This window comes from Tamandua tetradactyla, chromosome 1, assembly GCF_023851605.1.
Source record: "Tamandua tetradactyla isolate mTamTet1 chromosome 1, mTamTet1.pri, whole genome shotgun sequence".
Taxonomy (NCBI): Eukaryota; Metazoa; Chordata; class Mammalia; order Pilosa; family Myrmecophagidae; genus Tamandua; species Tamandua tetradactyla.
Genome location: NC_135327.1, coordinates 223073123 through 223098525, shown reverse-complemented (window position 1 = coordinate 223098525; position 25403 = coordinate 223073123). Strand labels below are relative to the sequence as shown.

At 44.9% G+C, this 25403-nt stretch overlaps 2 protein-coding genes across 2 annotated transcripts in view; one reads left to right on the top strand and one right to left on the bottom strand.

Annotated features, from left to right (window-relative positions):
- Window positions 1-7771, bottom strand: part of MKX (mohawk homeobox) — a 57561-nt gene extending 49790 nt beyond the window's left edge. Inside the window, exons 1-2 of the mRNA XM_077165962.1 lie at window positions 7566-7771; window positions 5683-5842 (exon numbers count right to left, since the gene is read on the bottom strand). Coding sequence (XP_077022077.1) covers window positions 5683-5842; window positions 7566-7753 — 348 coding nt within the window. The 5' untranslated portion in view covers window positions 7754-7771. The remainder of the gene's footprint in view (window positions 1-5682; window positions 5843-7565) is intronic.
- Window positions 1-25403, top strand: part of ANKRD26 (ankyrin repeat domain containing 26) — a 1272391-nt gene that overhangs the window by 562373 nt on the left and 684615 nt on the right. The gene's annotated exons all lie outside the window — the stretch shown is intronic.

Genomic DNA, 25403 nt, shown 5'->3' with positions numbered 1-25403 from the left:
TGCTGCAGAGATTGAACACTTACTGTATTATGGGAATTAAACAAATGAAGATCTCTTGCCATCAAGAAATTTTCATTTTCCTAAGAGGGGTGGGATAGTATACAAAGAACTCGTCATATAAGAAATAGCATGATTAATGGCACAAGGGGCATGGGAAAAAAATGATACAGGAGTCCAAAGGAAGAAGGGGCTAATTCCATACAGGACTCAAGACTTCACAGGGAATTTAAGCTGGGCTCTGGAGGAAAGGCAGGTGGAGTGGGCAGGTAGGGAGATTCCCAATGAAGACGATGCAAGAACCAATAAGTCGAATTCAAGAGACTGTGGTGGCCGAAGGCAAGAGAGTCAAAGATGAGCTTGAATAATTGAATCCACGTAGCTAAGAGAAGAGTAGCACCATTTTGAGGAAGAAAGCAGAATCGTTTCAAGGTAAAGTGATGTATTCGGATTGGGGAAGGTTTAGTCTGAGGTATGGGGAAAGCAAACAGGGACAGCGAGAAAATGAAGATAAATGTGACACCAAACAGCACAGAATTCAGACCAAGCTTAGAACCACCCCAAAGTGCAGTGTAAAATCCAATTATTAGGAAATTCTTCACATAACAAAATGCAACGCTCCTGTAATTTAAAAAATATATATTTACTACACTATAATCCTAACATAAAAAATAGAACACATTTCAGTGTCATCGTGGGATTAGCTAGCTTTTCATTTTCAGGGGCCATATTTTTCCTATTGTTTTACATACTTGCAATTCTTATCATATTGTACTAGTTACACACCAGGAGATTTTCCAGAGAGATGTGCTGCTGTCTAACATAGACTGTCTCTGAATTGATTTCATAAATTTGACTGACATCCAATCTGCTGTTTTATTCACTTGACCAATATATTTTTACCAGAAATTTACAACTACAATCTTTAAAAAGCTGGAAATAGTCCTACACGTTTAATACCTATCTGCATTAAATTGGGCAAACAGCAGATAAATAGTTGTTTAACTTATTTGCATAAATGCTTTTTTTTCAATTTCTGTCCTGATGAAATAATGCAAATTCCATCTGTGGTACTGAAGGTAAACATACCAGTTCAAATTTTCATTCTATAACTGACTTGCATCCCTTCAGCTTATCATTTAGATTCTCTTTAAATTCTATATTACAGGCCTCTAATAAATTCTATATTATAAGGATAGGTCCTGGATCAGCATTTTAATGTCAACCTCAGAGCTTTAAAACCCCGTATTTTATAGTGAAACCAAATCTCTAGAAGCTGGAAGAGAAAATTAAGTGAAACTCATCTGACTAAAAAAGGTGTTACGTTGGTAATAATGACAGAGATGCCATTAGAGCAAGCCCAAAGGGCCACACTTGCATCTGTTCATCTACCAAATACGCTGAATTAATTAATAAAGGCATTCTGGGATGTTCATCTGAAAAATGGAGCACGTCATTTCCACAAAGTATAGCACTTGGAATAATGCAGAAGGACCTGAGATTCTGTTGGAATATTTAACAGCTGCTATAAGCTTTGCAGTTGCTAACTGGGCACATATCTCAGCAGAAACACTCAATCCAAGAGAAACCACAGATGTATCAACACAGGGGGCACGAGGCGCAATACAGCAGTTTTAACCAAAGGGTGCGCGCACATGGAACAGGAATTTGACACTTCTACTTTAAGAGGAGAAAACATCAGCATTGAATCATTAAAATACAGCCTCAGACTCCACCTGCACTATACTCTTTATTATCATAAACAATATCATCCCAAGATGACAGCTCACTATTATATTCTAGAAAAAATATAAATTTATTTAAAATATAAATACACGTGAACAATGGGAAATAGTGAAACTAGATTCAGCTCCCATCTGTCTTTCTTTTAAAAGCTTCTTCAAAGGCAATTACTCCTTCAGTAAACTCGATATCCTAGAATATTACAATATTCTAGCATACCACAATACCATTCCGTGGGAATGCTGTTTATATTTTGGGAGTACAGCTGTGTTTTTATAATGTCTGTACAATGGGCAGCGATAGGAACTAACGATGGTGGAATATTTTGGTTGGTTAAAATCAAGACACACCCCACACTCATCTTCTTGTTAATTTTATAAAAATGCTTACATCTCCCCAGGAAGTAAGATGACAGAATGATAATGCAAATGGAAGTCAAGCATAGTTATGGTAAATTAGATAAGTTGCCAAGTCTCATAAATAGAAATAAATGAAAGTCACATAAATGGTTCTTTCTGCTTCATTTTAAGGAATGAAAGAATGTAGATATTAATTAATGCCCTCAGAGTTTCTATATATCTGAAAAAGTACTACTGAAGTCTTAAAAAGTATTTCCTCAGGTAAAATTTCAGCTTTTTATTTCTAGGCTTCAAGAGAGCTTGTTGGCCGAGTTCTCACACTTTCTTAACCCATGAAAAGTAGTGAAATAAGGCACAATTACTTCCTAAAAAAAATTTGACAGTTTGACATACAACCAAAAGGAAAATGCTCAGTGTTAAAGAAATTCCCAGAATATAAGACACTGCCAATATAAATAAATAAAATAAATAAATACATTTTAAAATAATAAAACAATTATACTGATAGTTTGTTAGTTTAAACCAGGGGGAAGAGAAGATAGGAGGCACTGCAATAAACAAGAAATGGGAATTTGGAGCCAGAAATCAGGGGAATACACGGGATTTGTCTATTAACAAAAAAAGACACATTTCCAGATATTTCCAAAATAATGAGTTATACCTGTGCCTGTGCTCTGCAAAACCTTCATATGCCACCAAAGACAACAGGCTGCCCTTTGTGTATTTCCTTCAGATTTTAAAACCAGAACAGCTTTGTCAGACTTCATGACACTCTCTCTTTGTCAAGAGGTGTTTCTGCGGCTATTTCTCAAAAGAGACTTATTCACTCTACAAATTGGCCCTGAGGGCTCGCGTGGTGGACAGCACTAGGCTGGGGGGCTCTGGAGCTAGAAAGACGTAGGAGACATGAGCACTCCTCCAGAAGCCTGACTCCACAGGAGCAACTCATACTCTAGGAGAATCTGACTCAGTAAATGGGTGCCAATTTGCAGGGACAAAAGCATTATTCAATCACAGCACTATCTTTTTTCCCTCCAAAGTGTGTATTATTTTCATAGTTTTTTTGGTTTCTCAGAGAGGCAGAATTTGCTTTGAATGTGCAATGTATGTCTGGCTTGCACAAACACCTCACCCGTGTGTGTGTGTGTGTGTGTGTGTGTGTGTGTGCGTATACACATAAATACATATTTATGTATAGATATTGATTGCATTAGACTAATTGAAAAAAAACTGGACCCCAAAACATACGATCATATATAAGGTCCTTTGGATACTCTACATTTTTATTTTTCGACTTTTTATCACTTTAAAATCCAGAAACCAACTTCTTCACGGTACAGCCTGGAAATCATTATACAGGTATCACTTAACATTATAAAGAATTACCTTTGCTCCACTTAAAAAGTTCATTCTTCTGCATATTTAATTTTTTGAGGACTAGTGCAAGAAAAAGAAAAGGATTTTGGATAGAAAGGGATTTCATGTAATTGAGAAAAAAAGCCTTACTAAGAACTTACTGCAAAAAGAATTATTTGTGTTTGAACTATCATATATGGCAACAAATGATTCTACTCTGTTAAAATTACAACTGTTACACATTACAAAACTACTAAGCAAGAAAATTTAAATTCTCTGCAAATGACAAATGTTATTTTCCCAATTTAAAAAATTCTTTAAGATACATCATAAATGTGTTTTGCTTTCTGTATGAATGCCAAGCATTCAACATGGAACTATATAATCAACCAAAATAACCTAAGGTGTTATTGTTGACATCACTATGAAATATCCAAATAGCTCAATAAATTAGTGTATTTGCAAAATAAATAGCATACCTGTTTAAACTGAATTTTGAACACATGCATTTACTTTCATAAGTAACATTTTTCTAACTGGAATAATTTATTTTAAACTGCTTTTGTAAATCATTGAAAAGTTAATAGTTTTATGTTACACAGATATTAAGCCAAGAACACTCAATTAATTTTCCCCTCCAGTGCTGCAGCAAATCACTATTAATACTATTGCCTGTTAAATATGAAGAAAAACAGATGTTTCTCTCTACAATTGTATTCTAAAAATAAGGAGACAAATGTACATGATGATTTTGATAAACCTAAATACAAGTCAATGTTCATTTCCAGTATTTCCTAAATGACAATTTTAAATATCCTGGAAAGCATTTTTTTTTCATCTAATAGTCAAAAATTGTTTTCTTATGGAGCATCCCCTTTCCTCTTGTACACTAATGAAATGACCAAAATTCCACAAAGGCAGTGATGGAATACTACTATACAATGTATCAAACTTAGTAGCTCATCTATCTCCTCCTTTTCCTGAATAGATTTGTTCTTTTTGCATATATAATTGTTCGTGTCACCACATTTATTAAAGAAAACAGTGGCGGGGCGGGCCGCGGTGGCTCAGCGGGCAAAGTGCTTGCCTGCTATGCCGGAGGACCTCGGTTCGATTCCCGGCCCCAGCCCATGTAACAAAAACAAAGAAACAAAATACAATAAAAACAAGAAAATGTTTAAAAAAAAAAAAAAAAAAAAAAAAAGAAAACAGTGGCATGATGGAAATGGCATTTGATCTGGAATTACATCATTCTATTTCCATCTGTGTTCCTGACCAACTTAATTTTCATGAGCCTTGGGTATGTTATCTGTAAGGCATGGATGATAGCTGTTCTACCTCACCGTATTTGTCAGTATCAAATACAATTACCTTGGGGGAGGACATGTGAAATGTACATAGGTGTGGTTCACTAAAGGAGAAGCAAACCTGCACCATATTTCTGTACACATGATAAAGTAACTCAGCCATGTGAACTCTGCCTCCTCTCCCTAACCCCAGCTGAAATACCCAAGCAGCAAATTGTGTGGATTCCCGCTGATGTTTACGGTGTTTCCTATTAACATATTACACTGATACATTAACATATACGCTCCCAAACCACTCCTTGCCCTTCCACCCTACCCCCTGGCTCTGTTACTCATGGTCATTTGGAAGCTACCCTCTACTTGAGTTTAGGGACCCTAATAAGGGGCTCCATTCTATATGGTTCTCCAAGTGGAGTCCAGGCCCAGGAACTTCAACATCACCTGGGAACTCATTAGAAATGTGAATTCTCGGCCCCACCCTTGGCCTATCGAATTAGAAACCGTTTTAACCACCTCTCCAGGCGATTCTGGCCACCCAAGTTGGAAAATGACCGAGAGCGGTGCTATCTGTATCCATCTATACAGGGTTCTCGGTCCGATTCCCAGCCACCTTCCCCCATCTCTGCAATCAGGTTTCCACGTCCCTCCCCAGCACCACCTCCTGCAGGGTCTCTGGCACCCAGCAATGGCGCTAAGATGGGAGGGAAGCCCAGAAACTCTTGGCCCAAGTTCTGCACCTGTGCCACCCCCTCACCGTTCTTTACAGCAGGAAGGAGCCGCCCGAGCGTCGGGGACCTGCCTCCACGCTCGGCTCTACCTCCAACCTTCCCCCGCGAGGGGCGCGGCAGGGAGAACCTCAGCAACGCGCGCGCTCCTCGGCCCCTCGCCGGGGGACCGTGGGCTTGGCGGACCCTGATTACCTGCACTAGCGTCATCTGCGAGCCGAGGGCCAAGAGTATCTTCTCGGTCTTGGTCGGGTACGGGTTGTCCCGGTGCTTGTAGAGCCACTGCTTCAGGGGCCGGGCCATGTCTTGCAGCGCCTGCCGCTTGTGCCTCACCTTGCCGCCGTTCTGCCGAGCCCTGCGACGCGGGGAGAGGACCAGGCCCTGGTGAGCGGCGCGGCCCAAGCTCGGCCGCCTGGGCCGCTCAGGGCCGCAGGGCCGCGGAGCCCCCGCCCTGCACCCCAGGGACTCGGGCCGTGCGCCCCGCACCCTCCGGGGGTGGGGTGGGGGCGGGGGCGACGAGTTTGGGACGAGCCCAGGGCTGGGGCTGGGGAGCAACCCGATGGCGTTTGCTTCTGGAAGGGGGTGTCGCTTCCGCGGCCTCCCTCTTAGAGAGCCTGGTAGCCGCGGGGGTCCTAGGGCAGGGGAGGACGCTGGGTTTAGCTTGAAAAGGGGGATATCTTGACTCTAGTAACCTGAGTTCAGAGGCTTAGGAGACAAGAGCTAAGGGTTTTAATGAAAAACATGATCAAGTTGCAGATCTCGGCGTCTAGGCCCACTGTCACCCTTTGCTCGCCCGCCGGCACCGCGCGCCCTTGGGCAGCGGGTCGAGGCTGCTGCAGGCTCTCGAACATTCTTCAAGAATCCCCTACCGTTGGGCAGGGGAAAAAGATAGCTCTGGACGTTGGGGCTAAAGCAAGGGATGACGACCACCCCATCGCCCTCCCACTCTTCTAGCTCCCTCCTATTTCCTTTGACCCTCTGGAAGAGAGGATACTTTCCAGAGGAAGGGGATTTGTGGAGGAAAGATGTAGACCCTAAGAAAACACTCTAGGGCCTGTTCCCCGTAAGAGGGAGAGTTAAAAACTATGGAAAACTCTGTCCTGGGAGGTAAAGTGAGAAGACTTTGGGGGAAAACCTACTGAGAGGACAAGAGGCAGAAGCGCCACCGACCGGGAGCCGGGCAGCGGTCCCTGCGCTCCCGGGCGGCTCCGGGAGGTGTCGCCGCGCCGCCGCCCGCCACCCCACGTCCCCCAAGGCCTCGCGCGCGCGCCTGCGCCGCAGCCTCCTGTGCTTTGGCCTCTTTAAATACTTTGAAATGCAATCCCACCCGAAAGGACTGGTAGTAACATTTTGATGAAACCTAATCTCAATTTTACTAAGCAGCACCTCCGCAGAACAAGCAGCTGATGCAATCGTTCTGGTTGAAAGGGCCAGAGGGGCGCCGCTCCCCTAGTGGGCGCTCCAGGATTCGCCAGGACACAGGGACAGCCCGGCCAGAGACAGTCCTCTGCGCAAAGGCTACCCCCTCATTTCTCGCCCGAATCCCGGGTCCGCAGCGGGCTCCTAGAAGCGCATCGGTGCGCCCAACCCCTCAGAGCATGGGAGGCGACCCGTGAGGCTGTGCGATGCCTGCTCGGGAACAGCAGGAGGCCCTCGGGTCTAGCCCGCACTGACCCGGCCTGGGAACTCCCAGCTGCCTTGCCTGGCCCTGATTCACCCGCACGGACCCTGCCTCTCCCTCCGGGCCCTGCCCTGTCCTTGCCGCCTCGTCCTCCACCGCGCGCCTGCACCCGGGGCTCCAGAGAGGGCAATCACCCCGACCCTGCGGGCCAGGCCCGGGAAGACATAGGTCCTCCTTTCAAAGTGCCCCGATTAACTGACCCCTTCATATTTTGAGAAACTTGATACTTGTAAAAGATAACGCGCGGGACCAATAGACAGGGCCCAGTCCTCCGGGAAAACTGAGGTCCCCTGCCCCGCCGGCCCAGCTTGCCTCCCGGCAGTCCCGCGCCCTCGCGCACCCACCCCTCGGGTTGCAGAGGGTCCCAGGCCAGGGGCCCCTGCAGGGTTGCGCATACCCAGTCCTCCGGTGTCTCAGGCCGAGGTTGTCCTTGAGGGGCGGGCTGTCGGCGATGCCCACCTCGGGGCAGGCGTGGGGACCGTCCAGGCCGCCGCCGAAGGGCCGGCCGCCCCGCTCACGCTCCGGAGCGCTGCCGTCCTCAAAAAGCACCGCGCCGCTGAGCTTGTTGAAGACGATGGTGTTCATGGTACGCGCTGGCGGCGGCGCGCGGAGCGCCTCCGGGCAGGGCCGCCGGGAGCTCCGCGGGGCTCGCGCTCTAGGAGACCAAGGGGCATCACGTTACTCGCCGCCAGCGCTCAGGCCCCTGCGTGTCCCGGCTCCGACCTTGGCTGAGGCGCGGGAGCCGGGGGCAGGAGCCGCGCGCCGGGACTAAGGAACGCCTCACACCCACCCGCACTCTCCGAGACTCGCGTGGGTCCCTGCCCCTCCTTCTGACCCCGGAATCGAGTTGATCCCGGGGACCTCAGCCAGGGCTCATCTATCCGCGGGAGGCCAGGGGAAGTAATTCCCCGAGGAGCTCCCGAGACGCAGAGAGCCGAGCGGGACTGGCGGGTCCGCGCGGGGCTCTTCACTCCCAGCAGGAGATGAAAGCCTCTCTGAGCCCTCACTCGGGAGGGAATGGGTAGGAAGGGGATGGAGAGAGGGGATGCTTTTGGTAATATGAACAACTGCATCCGCAGGGCCCAGTTAATGAGTCCCAGGCCATACGGGGATTTCGCTAACAGGTTTGGCTAGCTGGTTTGGCTGAAACCCCTGCATCCTTTTGGCGGCCAAGGTCCCCCGCGGTGGGGGTGAAGGCAGGGAGAATTAGGAGCCGGCTCCCGAACTCCGGAGCAGGGATAAATGCACAACCACCCTCCACACCCCCATCCATCCAGTCTTCTCCCATCCCCCCTCCCCGCGCCAGGGCGCGCAGGGTCCGGGCAGGTACCCGGAGCCTCTCCACAGCCGCCCCCCTCTGGGGTCCGGGGAAGTGCTGCAAAGGCTGAGACGGTGTCAGAAGAGGTAAGAAGCGTCTGTATACCTAGCTCGGTGCGTGCCTACCCCCTGCCCCGGGCGGACACCTCCGGGGACAGCCTCCAGGTTACTTCGGGGGATGCGGCGGCCAGGAGCCTCTGCCCACTGAGTGCGAACGTCTGGGGCAAGTTCGCGTCGCCGCGGAGCAGCGGAGTGGCCGCCCCTAGGCTCCCGTCCCATCCCCCCGCCGTGGGGCCGCTCCCTTTCACGCATCGGCCTCCCCTTCGTGGCCCCCGGGACCCTCCCCGCCTCTCGCGGCGCCCACACTAGCCGGGACCCCTCGCTCCGCCCTCCGGCCACAGCGGCAGCGGCCACGCGCGACGTCTCGGGCCGTGACCGCAGCGATTAAACGACAGCTACCGTCACTATTGGTGGGGCGCTGAAAGACTTCGGCCGGTGGCCCGTGCAACCTGGGATGGGTCCTCAGGTCAGACAGGTCGCGACGGGGGGTTGTGCATGGCGTCGGCGGTAAGTGTGAAAGCTCATTTCCTTGCTCACAGCCCGCGCCCTACTGTCAGGACTCTCCCGTGTTTTCTTTCGCAGTCAGTGCGCTTAGATTTGCATTCGCACCGCTGCTTGTAAAGCCCGCCCTCCCGCAGCCCGCCGCCCCCACCCAGCCCCGGCCTCCTGTACGCACCGGAGTGTTTTCCCCAGCGCAGCCGCCGCCAGAGTCGCCATCGGGGATCCTTCCCAGGCTGTCCCCAGCGCCAGCACCGAGCTCCCACCAACAGTCTCCCCAGAGCAGTCGGGGTTCTGCGCAAAGTCCCAAGTGCCGCAACAGGCGCGGGGACGGGAAGGTTCGAGAGCTTATTCCCTACAGCTCAGACCCTAAGCGCGCGGGCCCCGGGGGCGTGCGAACCCCGGGCACCCAGCCGACCGCGGCTCCATCCCTTCCACTTCCCCGGGAGAGCCCGCGCGCGGTTCCCAGCGCTCTTTTTCGGGGCCGGCTCGCTCCACTTCACCCGATTTACTCGAAACCGCCGCCGGGGAGCTCACCCCCTGCGGCCCCGCCCCACCCAACGCCCGCGGACAGTTTCCGCGCCAAGGAGGCGCGGCCAGGTGGGTTCCGGGTTCTCGCAGATCCCGGGGGGCCAGCCGGGACCGCCGGCCGGGGCGCGCCCCCAGGGGACCTCAGAGGGGCGGTGGGGGAAGGGCGGGGACAGACGCAGCTCCTGGTAGGGGGACGGAGAGGCGCGGGAGGGGGAGGGACCGTCGTGTCGCACACTTGGGCGGGGCGCCCGGGCGCGGGGACCGTACCTGTGGCGGCGGGGCCGGCGGCCTGCGGCTGGCTCTCCCGCGTCGGGGCTAGGCGCGCTCCCATCCCCGCCGCATGTTCTCTGCGCGGGCTCCGGCGCGCTCGCCGCCGCCCCGCGGTGGCTTCGGCTTTATTTACCCAGACGGGCGCGCGCGGCCCGGGAACAGGAATAGCGGGGCCTTCTCATGTTTCCCGACTGCGCGGCCCAGCCGGCGAACATCCTGCGGCGGCGGCATCCACGTTCCCGGGCTGGAGGAGAGGAAGCCTCCGCGCGCGCCCGGCCGCCGTTAACCCCCTCGCCGAGTAGCCCCCGGGCCTGCCGAGTGCTCTCCGCCCCGGCGCGGCTCCCACATCCGCCGGCCTCGCAGTCCGGGAGCAAAGGGGGCGATTTCCTTCGCACTTAGGGGGAGAAATCGGAGAAGCTGCCGGCTGCTCCCGGAGCTGGGAGGCTGCGGTGCAAATCCGGTGTCCCAGCTGGCTGGAGTTCCGGGGATTTCACCGCTCGCGGCTAGGCGGGAGAGGCCAGCACCGCGCGTCCCATTTGCCCCGGCGATTAGCATGCACGAAGTTGATCTTTTCTGGAGCTGCCTGCGTCCCGGGAGACCCTTTTCTGTTGACTCTGGGCTTCTGAGGTCCTGCCTGTGTCCCGCTCACAGTCAGCTCCCTGGAGGAGCGCTGGAGAGGCCGTGCCCGCCGCGGGGCTTTAGGGGGTGGAGGCAAGGGCTGGCGAGGCGCGCTCAGGTGTGGAGGAGACCGCGAGCCCAGAGCCAGGAATCCGCAAGGAGCAAAGGGGATGGAGCTGGGAAGAATCCTAAAGTGAGGGACACGGTGCAAGGAAAGAGATGGCTGTCAGTTCTCTCACCACTATAGTTTGCTCCCCACCATCACTCCCAGTGATGAGTAGCGAAAGCTGCGGTTTAGGTGCAACTAGAAACTCAGAGCTTCTGGCGGCCTAGAGAATCCCAAGGCGCACGAAGCCGCCCCTGGTTTTCGCTGCGGGCCCTGCTGTCCCGGCAACACCTTTCATCTTTTCTTTCTTTCTCTTTTTTCTAAGAGCTAACGTAGATTTCCCCAAACCGGAAAGAAAGAACAACTTTTGCCTATCGCTGGAGAAGTGGTCCACCTAAGCATTTTCCTTTATTGTGGACTGAAAGTCGTTAAAACAGCTACTTAGGCCATTATTTCCTAGACTAATAAACACCCCGAATTTTCAAATAAGTTATCTCCCTAGACACGCTACAGCACACCGAGACAGTGGCATACTCTAAAGTCGAATGGGACGGCAGCTTGCATTCTTGCGCACCAGACAGATAAATATTACCATTTCATCACGTTTCCGGATGTCCTCCGTTCTCTTTATTATATAACTTGCGGTTGCAGCGCTTGCACCTTGTCCTTGGCGCGGATCTTGACTTCTCCTAGTGAGGTTCCGCTAATCTTAGGTCTGCAGACATCGCCCTGGGGGCTTAAGGACAGAGATATACCCTACGGCTTCAGCGAATACATTTCACAGCAAAAAGCAAACTCGATTAATAATTCATAGAGAAGAGTGACGCTTTCTTTTCTCCACGCATCATAATGAAATCAGAGGCAACAGGCACCACTGACGTTTTTTGGTCAGCTACCGAGGTAAAGCGGCAGGCGTGCATGCAGTTGCTTGCAGTTTTACAGTACTCTTGATTTATTGAACTGTCTAAATATGTTAGTGTAGAACAAATGAATTGTGTTGTTTTAGAATTTCATTGTATTCACACGGTTTGCAAATGCGTTTGGAGGACTTTGATGTAAAATATATTTGTACGTAAGAATGTTTTCTTAAAGTCTGATATACTATATACACAAATCTCTCTGCAAAATGTTTGATTTGTTTTAGGAATCATGTACCCCTTAATAGATCTCAGGTTGTCCCTAAAAATTAACATATGACAATTTCCTTTAGACTATGATTTATAAATTGGAATCAGTCAAGGACAGAAAGAACACGAGAATTCATTCAAAAATGAAACCTATGGAGGATACCTCTGTAATATAAAGATGAGCATGTATTTTGCGATAAACCAATTTTTTTTGCAAAGAAGAAAATTTGTGCTATTTTAATCCACAGTTCCAGTACATTTATTATTTAATTCTCACCTTTTATCCAAAATGAATATTACTCAGCTGCTTATATTATGATCCAAACTCAGGATATAAAATGTTGTATTATAATAATCATAAGTAAAAAGTCCAGATTTAGAAAGCACTATTAGAAGATTTAAGACAGTGTGTGTAGTTTATGGGACATGGCCATATGAAGGAAAACAAACACACCTTAGGCTAGAAGTCAGAAGAAATGAGCCCTAAAAAATACTAATTCTGGCCAATTTGATGTTGGCTTTGTCTGCGTTTACTAAAATATGAAATGAAGATATTAATGTTTCCCAAATATCTTATATTGTTAATTTTTTTTAAATGTGAAAGTAATGTATTATTGCTTTCGCTAACACTAGAAAGACGCTAACTAAATATGTTTGGCAAAAATCGTAATCCATTCTATTAAATTTATGAATGTAAATAATTTTAACTTTCTAGTAAAGAAAAGAAGTCTTTGGTTTTAACATTTTGATATTTTACCAAGGCACCCTGCAATTTCAGAACAAGGATTGGTCAAAGTGTTTGAAAATAATGACTGTTTTTAAGCTTCCTTTTCCAGTTACTTCTTATAGGCAATGCAGTAAATTACAAAGATAGGAGATGGCTGTCATTTCCCTCCGAAATGGTATAAAACAGTAAATTTGTGAACAAATAGCAGTTTCACACCACACTTGCTCAATTTGACTTGTAGAGATTTACATTGGAGTGTGTAAATGAGAAGCCTACAGGTGGCTTAAGGCACATCTATAGAAACATTATAAGCAAACTAGTAGGGTTGCTGACATTGAAGCATCTCACAGCATTTTTGGTTAATTTAAACATTAATTTAATTGCGTAACTAATGCAGGACACACAGCACCTTCTCTCAGAGAGGGTCTTTTCCAGAAATTCATTCTCAGACAAGCGGAAGTCCGCTTTTAGCTGCCTCCACCCGTTTACAGTCCTCAAATGCACCCTCCCAAAGGTGGCTATTGAGGGTTTGACGTTCCTTCCACCTTTTCTACACATTTACTTACATGAATACAAGAAATATATAGTTTTGTTTAATGATGTTTTAAAAAATAAATGGAGGTCACACTGCAAATATGATGCTACAACTTGATTATTTCATTCAGTAATTTCATGGAGAATTTTCCTCCTGGTGCATATAAAGGTACCCTCTTTTTCACTGTTACGTAATGCTCCATAATCTACTTCACCATCCCCCTATGAACATTTTAGGTCTTTCCATTTTTCCTGATTATAAAAACATCATATGTCCTTGTATATGACTTTCTGCTAGTGTATAAATATTTCTCTAGGAATAACTAAGAGAAGTAGAATTGCTAGGTTGAAGGAAAATGATTTTTAAATTTTGATAGATACTTCCAAATTCTCCTCCAACCTACACCCCCACCAACAAGCTAAAAAGTCTGCCTTTCCTCATATGCTACACAGCACTGCGTATATTCAGCTTCCATGTTTGCTTCTGTGACGAGTAAATGAGTGGCTCATTGGTTAGGAACCTCTTCATTTATTTATTAATTGAATTCATATAATTTCCTCATTGAATTGCTTTTGCTTGTATTCTTATTAGATGTCTTACTGATTTATAAAGGTTTTTTATAAATAGTTCTTTCATGATATATATGCTTCCTATATTGCAAATATGTTATCTGGTCTGTAGCCTGCCTTTTTATTTGGTCTTTGTCCTACAGGAGGCTAAAATGTGAATGTAGGTAAATATGCCAGTTTTTTCCTTTATGGATTCTGGATTTTGTCTCTTGCTTAAGAAGGCTTTTTCTATATTTTCTTCTAATACTTTTAAAAATTGTTTTCACTTGGCTCTTTAATCCTTCCGGAATTCATTTATGTATGCTGTGATATAGGAATCTAATTTTATTATTTTTCTTTTCCAAGAAAAATTTTTTTCTCATGGTATTTATTAAAGAGTTTATCTTCACTGATTTGACATAACTTTTCTCATATATATATATAGTGAATTTCTTTCCATATGTAGTTTGGTCTAATAAAGATTTGAGAAATGTTGGAAAATACCCAATGCAGTCTAATAAATTAAATCTTTGATCCTTAAAAACCATCTCGCACTTTAAAGGATCCCCAAATTACACTAATTCTAATTTCAGAACATGGCAAGTATTGACAAAGCTTTGTGCATTGCTTGGTTGTGGTTCTAATTTACATGGCTGATTCAATGCTGTTCTAGAATAAAAGTTATTGCTATTCTACTCAGATGCAGAAGAACTCAGGCTCTAGAAGGAACGATGAGGGGGACAGAGAAGGGAGGAGGTGGAAGGAGAGGGTCACTGCTCACAGCTTTTGTAGCATATCACATAATGAAGAAATGATAACCTACCATGAGCAGTAAAGGATTATTTATGAAAGTCCCTCCATCCATAGTTTGAAAAACCAAACTGCGTCTCTCTTTTTGCTCAATTCTTTATGAAATGTGAATTAAGTTTTTCATAACAAAATGGGTCATAATGAAAACCTCCTATGCGATCACGTATGAGCTGAATTCACTCCAAACAAAACTACAAGTACCTTGTGGCAGCAATTTAATAAATTAGCTGTATATAAGTGTAGAATATACACATAATAAGCAATTATTATGAGTTGAATTGTGTCTCTCTCTCTTCCCGCCTGAAATAGAGAGACATGTTCAAATCCTAGCCCCCACTCCTGGAATGTAGATTTATTTGGAAATAGGATCTTTGAAGCTATGATTAGTTAAAGGAGAGGCGGGACTGGATTAGAGTGGTCCCTAAGCCTGTGCAACCGGTGTCATCATGAGAAGGGAAGACAGAGCCACACAGATGCAGGGGGAGAAGGTCAGGTGGAGATGGCAGTGGGGAGTGAAGTCTGCACCTGTGAGCCAAAGAAAGCCCAGGATTGTTGTTAAGTCCCCAAAGCTGGAGAGGGGCAAGGAAGGGTCTCCTTTACAGGTTTCAGAGAGAGCATGACACCCTGACATATCTGTTCTTTGAAGCTCCCCAGTTTGTGGGGCTTTCTAATGGCAGCCCCAAGAACTCAGACAGCTGTCCATCAACAGAACTAAGACCCAGGTAGCTTAAAGTCTTGCTCCACTTCATAGACCTTGAGGCAGGACCCAAAGGCACCCTGGAGGCCTAATGTCTGATCTCTTCCCTTGGTGTCAAACTACCTCGGGGAACCTCTAACACTTGCCAAATCTTTACCATCTTACATGCATGATATAAGTACGTTGTACATTGGCATTCCCAGGGAGTCTGGAGAACATTTCTTCCTTAAAATGTTCATTCAAACACTAAAATCATTCTCAGATGTTTATTCTTGAAAATCTTTTTGCATTCCTATGAAAAATGGCCATTTTAACAAATATGATGAAGACTTTGACCATAGGCTACTAAGATTCTCCATACCTGGCACCTGATGGACTTAGGTGCTTAGTAGATTATCTTTCTTTTTTATTGTGATAACATACACATAACACAAAATTGCCCATGAAACCACTTTCAGGTGTACAATTCAGTGGTGTTAATTACATTCACGATATTGTGCAACCAACACCACCATCTGTTACTGGAACTTTTCTCATCACCTCCAACAGAAACTCCATACCCATTAAATCATAACTCCACATCCTACATCACCCATCACCTCTTTGTAGCCTATGATCTACTTCCCGTCTGTGTGAATTTGCATATTCTAGGTATTTCAATAAAGTGGAATCATATGATAGCTGTCCTTTTGTGTTTGGCTTATTTCACTCAACATGATGTCTTCAAGTTTCTCAGTAGATTTTTGTTTTTGGCATGGGCAGGCACCGGGAATCGACATGGCAGGTGAGAACTCTGTACCACATTGCCCGCCCTCAGTAGATTTTTAAGATTCAATTTCTCTGTGTTTTATGACGTGTCAAGCTTTTGGTTGACCCCCCACCAGAATCCATCCTTCCTTCTTCCATTCTCCTTCATGCATAGGATGTTTGAATAAGTTCAAACGAGAGTGAGCAGAAGTGATGTGAGTGTGACTTCTCTTGCACAGGCTCAAAAAGGGATCACTGGCCATCTCCTTCAATGCTTTCCTGATTTGAGGAGCTGGAGCCTGGATGTGGCAGTGACCCAGTCTCAACTGAGCCGATCACAACCTAGGGGATGGCAGAGCCTCCACGTGGAAGGAGTCTGGGGACTTGACGGCTGAAAGCTGCCTGCCAAGCCAGACCCAGGGTTGGCAAACCCTGTCTGTAAATGTCTAGAGAGTAAATGTTTTGGGTTTTGTAGGCCATATGGTCTCTGCCACAATTATTCATCTCTATTGTTGTAGTGCAAAAGCAACCACAATGTTTGACTATGAATGAGTCAATGAGTGAGTGTTGCCTTGTTCCAATAAAAAGTTAATGCATACTGAAGATTGAATTTTATATAATTTTTATAAAATACTATTCTTCCTTTGATTTTTTTTCAACCACTTAAAGATACAGAAGCATTCTTATCTCAAGGGCCAGCCAGCAGGCCGGATTTGGTCAGAGGGTTGTGGTTCACTGACCCCTGACCCAGACTACTCAGCTCTGATCTGCTATGGGAGAGATATAAACTTCCCCCTATTACGCTACTGTATTCTGGGGTTTCATTGTTAGAGGAACTTCACTGTACCCTAAGTTATGCAAATCTATCAAAGATGATCTTAGTTGTCACAGGTAGGCTTAAGAAAGGTGATTTTAAGATGATTAGATGCTGCCATATGCCAGAAGAAGTGGAAAAGGAGATTAAATGGAAAAGTGTTTTTACCCTTCTACTCCTGAGAATGTGTTGCATGTGCTTAGGAAATCAGCCTAATTAGTTTTCCTTTATGTGTGTGTGTTTGTGCATGCTATGTTCTTTTCTTTATTACTATTCCAACCACATTTTTTAGGTTTTGCTATACCTTTAGGCACGGTTGTGGTGTTTGGGTTTTGATGCTTATATTTTTTGTAATCATGGAAAATGGTGATTAATTTTCAAAGATTCCTGTTTTCTAACCGACAACCCCCCCCCCCCAAAAAACAATAACAACCAAAACTTTGAACCATTTTTCCATTGTTTACTTTTTAATAATCAGCAATAAATATTTATGGAGCACCTGCATGGAAAATCCTGGGCCAAGAACTGTATCAAGTTTGATTTAAAAGACCTGACCCTCACTGAGCTTACAAACCTGTTAAGAAAGCTTAGGAAAACAAAATATACCTCATCTAAAAAGTTTTAGGGTATCTGATATAAAGATTGCTTGAATCCAGTAAATCGATAAATCATCTGTAGAAATGTGTGAGGGAGCTGGGAGACGCTAGAATGACCATTTTATGTGTCTGCTAAAAATTTTGTAGCCATATTACCAAAAGCTTTCCCAAAAACATGCAAAAAAAGAGAGCATGGTTTCAGAAATTTGAGCCTGATTGAAAAACAGTGTTTTCACCTCTTACATCAGGCTTTTTCAAATTTTATGCCGAGAACCTCTGGGTTTCAAAAGAGATTTTTAGGGCTTCCATTGGGGAAAAAAAAAATCTGCTAACAGGAAACACACCGAGCTTAGCACATGATCTTTCTTTCCTTCCCTTGGCCCTGCCCCCTTCTAGTTGTCTCCCACCTTTTCCCCCTGCTCACACACCTCCTTGGGAAAGGTGCTGAAGGGATGGGGGATTGGAACAGAGGAGTTGCTGCGAATGGATTTGCTGTGAATGGCAGTGATGTAATTCTCCCCAGCATGAGGAGATGAATTCTTGTCCAAATATCTGAGCTTGAGGGCTGCAGGCCAGGTAGACGATGGGGAGGGGACTTCAGGTCTGCTGGCTGGGCCATGGTAATTAGGAAATACTTAGTAATTAGGGCTTTTTGGTTTGGACTTTCTTTGACTTTTATTAAATGCATTTTGATGTTGTAGGCTGCCACAAATCCTGGTTAAAAGGGAGTTGGGACTAGGGGAAAGGAAAAAAGGAAGGTGTTATGCCAATTAATTGTGTCATTTAAACAGCCAAAGTGTAGGGTAAAGGCAGACTTGCAATACCCAAATGCCCGCCATCTTTTTTGTCCTCAGGCCTTCAGTAGCTCAAAGATATGGGCCATTTCAAGATGGGTATCCTGAAATTACTCTTCTAGACTCTTCCAACTGGAGACAGAATTGAAGATATTTTAAATATTTAGATAATACTTATTTGGTACTTACTATAAGCTTTCCTAGGCACTTAACCCCTGCAATTCTTGGAAGCACTCTTTGGAACGAATACCCATTTTGCAGAAGAGGACACCTTGGCATAGAATTGTCCTCAGTCATAAAAGTGATAGCTGGTGGAGCAGGGGTTTAACCGAGTCAGGTACCAGAGCTTGTGTGCTGAATCACCTGCTTATGTCACCTTGAAGATACATGAAAGGGTACAGGGAAAGAATTTTACAAGCTCAACTGCAATAACTTGATATGTAGTTGCACACTTAGTGGCAGGGTATTAGATACTAGTGTCTTTGTTTTTCCTTCTGTACATGACACATTCCCATGTGGAGAACAAGTGAAAATTGTGTCACCCACCATAGATGATGTTGCACAGCTCCAACATCATGTCGAAAAGATGTGCTTTGCATTGTTCTTCATGCATAAGCTCACCCTCAAAAGCCAGTAACTGTGGGACATTTCTGAGAGTTCTGTTGATCTAAGGAGCATCCCTTCCACTGGACAATTAAGTGGCTCAGTACAGAAGAGTGGCATGCCACAGAATAGCCCAGAAATCCTGAAATTTTGCTTTGTTTGCAAAGTAGACACAGCTTGATTGTAAGTGACTTCTCTGGAGTGGGGTGAATCCAGTTGCTTTAATTAAGGAGCCTAAGGAGGGGGTCCTGGACAGGACAGCTTCCTGCTTCTCTCATTTTTGTTTCGTCTCAGATTTGTTTTGTCTTCTCTTGTTTTCCTTGGTTGTAATTGTCAGGACTGCCCCTAACATTTGCATAGCCCTGGTCAGAAGTGCAAATGAACACCTCCGTACTCTCTGTCTAAGGATTTAGTTGTTAGAAATGAAGCTAAAGAAACTGTTAAATGCCACATCCTTTCGCCTTGTCAAATATACCTTCTTAATGAAAAATTGAAAACAATGCATAAAGCTATGGTTTTTATTGGTGGCAAAGTATCAAAGACAAATAAATTTGTTAAATCATATGTCTACATATTCTGTTGTTGGGCAGGCAATGTTTAGATACCAATTAAGAGAAGGTGACATAACATAAATTAATATAATTTATAAACATATTACTATATATTCCATTAAGTTGGTTTTTCTGCATTTCAGTAAAACTCACTAATTGGGTTATAATAAACAGAATCTCTCATAACTTGTATTCTAAAGGATTGCAAATAAGACATAATTCTATTAAAAGTGCCAAAAAATGGAATCTATTTTTACCAAGAGCACGCATTAAAGTATATATAGAAAAATGTTAAACTAAATTTATTTCCATATGTTACATGTGAAATACCATTTTTATTCTAAAACACTCAACTTAACCAGGTATTGGAGAAGCAAGAAAATGTATGACAGGCACTACTCAGAAACAGTACTTCACGAGACAGGTGCTAGTTGCCTAAGAAGGGGAATATGCCAAGTTGAACAATTTGTCTTTTCTTCTTGCTCTCCGAAAGAAACAGCGCCTGTCTCCACTGTTCTCAACCCTCCAGGAAATGAGTGAGGAGACAGCTGAGTGAGGCGCGGCAGAAAGCACGAAATGCCTTCCTTACAGGCACTGTCTTCCCACAGGGCGTTTTTATTTTCTTCAATGCCTGATTTTCCAGCATGCAGCCCAGGAAACACATTAAGCCCTTGTTAAAACTACAGCTTCCAGGGTGCACGGGTGGTTCAGTGGTAGAGAGCTGGTCTTCCATGCAGGATACCCAGGTTCGATTCCTGGTACCTAAAAAACAAAACAAAAAAAAACCCTACAGCTTCTAGGGCCCAGCATTACTACTGGAGAGTCGGTGTTTTCTGGGTTCAGACCCCGTGATGGCTTTGATACAGAGTCCCCTCAAACCGTACATCGAGAAAAATTGGCTCAAACTTTTTTTTGATTGTGCACCCTTATCAGGAAGAATATTTCGAGCTGGCGGCTCTAATGTGTAGATAGTCATTTATTCGTGAATGTATGCATATACTTATGCTGATTTCTTTGTAAAGCATACAACACAGAAATAGAACGTTTAGAAAGGCCAAGATGAAATAAACAATATTTAAAAACAATTTTGATTTATCTATTAATGGTACAAAAAATCTTTTGCTCGCACTAAAATATTATTGATAATGAGTAATTAATTATTAATACTATCACTAAAGCTATTTTTAGTGAGGGCCTTGCAGCTTGACTTGCTTCAGACTTTTAAAAACAGCTTTGTGTGGGGGTGCAAGGGTAGTACCGTGGTAGAATTCTCACCTGCCCATGCAGGAGACTGGGGTTCCTGGTCCATGCACTTCCCAAAAACAAACAAAGAAACCAACAAAAACCAGCAAACAAACAAACAGAAATTCAACAAATGGTGTTGCAATAACAGGATACTCACATGGAAAAAGAATGAAATGTGACCCCGCCATATAGTATACAAAAACCCAAACCCAAACCAAAACCAAAACCAAAAAAAATATTGGTGTGAAGTGTGTGAAGCAAGATTAAAATGTTGGGGTCCAAGTTCAGTTTGATTCGAGACTTGCTTTTAATATTGTCATCTCTGAAAGAGATGCCTCAGAAAAATACATGGATTCACAGGGGAGAAGTGATTTCTGACTGTACACTACTCGTTTTCAGTCCCATTCACCAATTATGCACGGGGTTTGTTGAAATGATGCTTATAAATCCTCCTTGATATCAACCCATTTTTCTTATGAATTAGAAAATTCTTATGAATTGTCTTATGAATTAGAACATGTCACATTTTCTTTCAACAAATGGCATTGAAAAGTCACTGAAATTCTTTATTGAGGTTTAAAAATAGGCTCAAACATTTTGTTTCCAAAGTTTTTAAGTGTGGTAAGAACTTTAGCAGGCAATGCAAATCATTTTCAGGAACGAAATCCCAAGATGCTGGATACATTTCTACCTCAGGAGTCTGTTGGAAAGCAGTTACGTTCTCAACAATTGTGAAGTGTCATCTTTACCTGAAGGGGGCAGATGAAGAGCGTTTTATTTGTTTGTTGAGTTCAAAAAATAACTGTAGGGTAGATTTTCCTGGGCAGTCACTGCCTTGGAAAGATGAACAAATGATCAGGGCTTAAGGTGGAAGCTTGGGAGAAGTGAGGGCAATGATGGAAACTATAAAGCAGCCAAGGAATCTGCAGGGCCCAGGCATTGGGGTTCATGCCCTGGGGATGGAGCCACGGCAGACGGTCACCAAGGACACCCCTTCCGCTGGCCAGCCCTGAGTCCCTGGGTGCAGAACGGGACCAGCGGCCAGGAGCAGGGCAGGCAGCCCCGGTGTCAGGCAGGATCTAGCAGCCTCTATGTGCACCATGGTACTTCCCCATGCACATCCGGTAATCAGCATTTTATTAGGAGTATTTTGAGCTTGAGTCCATACAGCTAGTACGTGAAGGAGTCCAGAGTTGAGCAAGTCTGGGGGTGGTGGAGTAGGGGTGGGGGTTGTGGTGACAATGACAGCACCTATGAACACAGGAGCCATGTCGGCTTGCCTGGGACTTACAGAATACACTCCAGCTCTGGCTTCCTAGTGGTAGCGGGAGGGGTGCTACAGGCACTTGGGTGCTGACGTCGCCTACCCCCTCTGCAATGTGTTATGGTGAGGAGTCATGGGCTGAGCTTGCAGAACGTTGGTTTCCTGCATTCTAGAAGCCTTCAGGCGGGAGGGACCGTTTACTTCGGAATTTGGTCCTTTAATTCCCGTGACATCTGGAGATGTCAGTGGCTGGAACAGCTTCTTGGACCTTGATAAATATCGGTTTGCACTGTCTTGCAGGCTGCAAATGAATGAGTCAAGATGTATTTATAAACATCTATTTGATTCAGGCATTGCACTAGATTCTTGAGCTCCGGTGAATCCAAAGATCTGTCTCTTGCCCTCAGAACGCTGTGGACTAGAGAGGGACAGGTAAGGGGACAGGCTATTATGATAACATGTTGCGGTCATCTGTAGGGCCTGAAGTGGCCGTCCGCAGACTCAGGAAGACAGGGAAGGCTTCCCCAAAAGGATGCTTTGGAATTAGCCAGGCAAAGCTGGGGTGTGGGGTAGAGAGGAGGGAGTCAAGTCTGAAAATGGGCATCATGCTACTCCCCTCTCTCACACTTCCTTCCCTCCTTAAATTTCGTCCTTTTCTTCCTTCTGTTTTTTCTCTTCTATTTAGAAAAACAGAATCACTTTCTTATCATCAGGGTGTGTACTGTTGAATAACAGTAAACAAGGGTGAGTAGATTGTCAGCGCTAGTCCACTCACAATTAAAAATCCTCAGTTTAAATTCATCTACAATTTCAGTTGTCATCAGCCCCACGTACCAGAAGGTTCTGCCACTCCTACCTCATTGAGCTGTGGCATTCTCATCTTTAGCAAACAATTCTTTCTTTTCGTTTTTTAATAAAGAACTATGCTCTGTTATTACAAAAGCTGAGTATATGCATTAAGAAAGTTAGAAAATAAGATGAACAAAAATAAGAACAGAAAAATACCATATTCCTACCACCTAGATATTATCTCTAACACTTTTTAAAATGATTCTTTTAGATAATATATTATATATGGTTATTTTTATCAAAATGAGATAATACTGTACAAGTTGGTTTGTAATCTGATTTTTCAAGTTAGTGATCTTTACCTTGTAAGCCAATATATTTTTATTTCATCTAATATTCAAACTTCCCCTCTTAGCCCCAAATACCCTTTAGAGCTAGTCTATCCAGGTTAGAGTGTCATCCAGGCCCACATATTAAAGCCAGTTATGTCTCAGCTCTCTTCTCATTCAGCGCCACCCCTAAATTTTTTCCCCTAAATTACATGTTGACTTAACAATGAACCTATGGAACAATTCCCTTCTAACCACGTCTGATGTTTTTTGGTGCCGTCTGTTAGTTTTCCCCCATGTTCTGCATTTCCGATAAACAGAAAGTTAGGTCTAAAATACCTGTCAGATCTGTGTTAAACATTTGCAGGGTCACCTTGTTTACTGGGTTAGAGTGTCACGAACCCCACCCCTCCTTGCACATTCAGCCTTTTCGCCGTGGCTGGAGAGGGGTCTTAGTGGAATTATGCTAGTGTCTGTGAACGTCCTGGTAATCTGTGTCTGGGTCAAAAATTTCATTAGGAATTTGGAATGATTATCATCTAATTTTGTCCTTCCTTCTTTCTTAATAATGTGGCATTTCTATAAAATAGAGCCACTTCTCAAGCAGGGCTTTTTGCAGAATTAGTCTGAAATCTATGGGAAAGGCTGGATAAGTTCATTTTCCCATTAAATACATGCTTTCAAAATAAAGAGCTTTTTAAATGACTGACCCCAATGGTGACATATCATTTGTGGGGAAGGCTTTTCTCCTTTTTGGGTAGTATTTGTTTGATCATTATTCTGTCATCTAAAGTGGAGTTAAACTCAGAAGAAGCACATAAAGATACATGCCTCTGAGCAGGCACACACACGCACACACAATGAAAGGTGTATTTCTAAACCATAGGGTGATTGACTATTTCGATTTTAGCACTGAAAGTCACGTGTCTGAAGATACTCACTGGTCCCAAGCAAAACAGGGTAGGGGTCACCCTAAGATTGCCAGATAAGAAACAGTGTGGGGACAAATGTCAGAGCAAAGCTGACAGGCAGAGACAGAGATGCGGGTGTTTAGAGATGTTGCAGCCCAGCAGACGTCACCATGAAATGTTAAGTAAACCAGAACTTGGAGCCAAGGGAAGCCAAGAGATGAAAGCCAGTCCCAGAGAAGCAAAGTGAGGAACCCCCACAGGAACAGAGGCTGAAAGCAATGGAGCCCAAGAGCAAGGAACCAGCAGATGCCAGCCACGTGACTTCCCAGTGGACAGAGGGGTTCCTGACCCATGGGCCTTCCTTGAGTGAAGTTCAGTCTGCTGGCCTCCCATCTACACTATGACTCAAGTCTTCACCATCCTCTTACTGAAAGTTCTGGCATCCAGCCTGCTCCACAGAAATCAGGTCGGCCAGCCTGCACAATCAGGCAAGCCAATTCCTTATAATAATACTGTGTGAATTCAGGCATGATATGAAATCTCTCTAAGTCGGTTTCTTCCTTTACAAAATGCAACAGTAACGCTCATTGTAGACTATAACCATAGGTTGTGGTGAGGATTAAGTGAGTTAGTGTGGGCAAAATGCTTAGCATAGTACCCAGCACCTAGGCTGCACTTCGGAAATGGTACCTCTTAATACTACCATTGTAATGTCTGAGTTTTTCAGACCAAGGGTGTTTTCCAAATGTCAGACTTTTTGGTCTTCAAGTCTGTTAGTTCCAGCGGGATGAACGGTGTAACTGGAGTGCAGGAGGTTGGTGACGGAGCGGCAGGCATGGGTTGTGTTGGGCTTGGGGGGACAAGAGTGGTGATACTGTAGTTTCCTCAAAACATGCAGATAGGCCCTCCAATTTGTTCTCCATCCTGGTATCAAATGGCCTTTCTAATAAGCATGCCCCTTTCTTCCTCCAGATTGTTCATTCTGTCCCACTGCTTGAGCAGTGAGTGGAGTATAAACTCCTTTGCCTGGCAGTGTTGATCCTTATGATCTGGCCTTATCTGTTCATCCATGTTTATCATTTACTCTCATCAGCTTCACCCCCTCTACTTCAGCTTTTCCTCATTTATGCTTTTCCAGATTATGAACTACTCATAGTTTTCCAAATACATCACAGATTCACATGCCACTATGTTTTGCAAGAGTGATTCTTTCTGCCTGGAAAGCCCTCCCTTTCCTTTGTATCTGATGAATTCTAACTACAAGTTGCAGTTCAAAGTCACTGCTTCTCTTAACTCTCATTCATTCCAAAGGCAGATGCAGACACTTTCTTCCACTGTGCTATGCACGTTGTCATAGTTATCATGATACATTTCCATCTTTCCACCAGGCTATAAGGAAGGACCATGCACTGTCAGCTCTACCACAACCCTGCCCCAGCACTTGCTCATATATTTCAACCACATGCTTTCACAACAGTCCTATTTGGTAAGTAGAGGGGAAATATCATCCCATTTTACAATGGGAGAAATAGAGACCTTCTACTATTAAATGGCTTTCCCAGAGTTATATAACTGGAAAGAGCTAAGATTCCAGTTAGAATTTTTGGATTCAAAATGACTTTTCCATGGCTGAAATATTAAATTATAGTGAACCCAAAGATATTTATTGAATAGCAGCTATGTGCAAATCTCAGTGCTGTGTTCTATAGAAGATAAAGATTTTTAAAAGGACGTGACTTCTGCCAGGA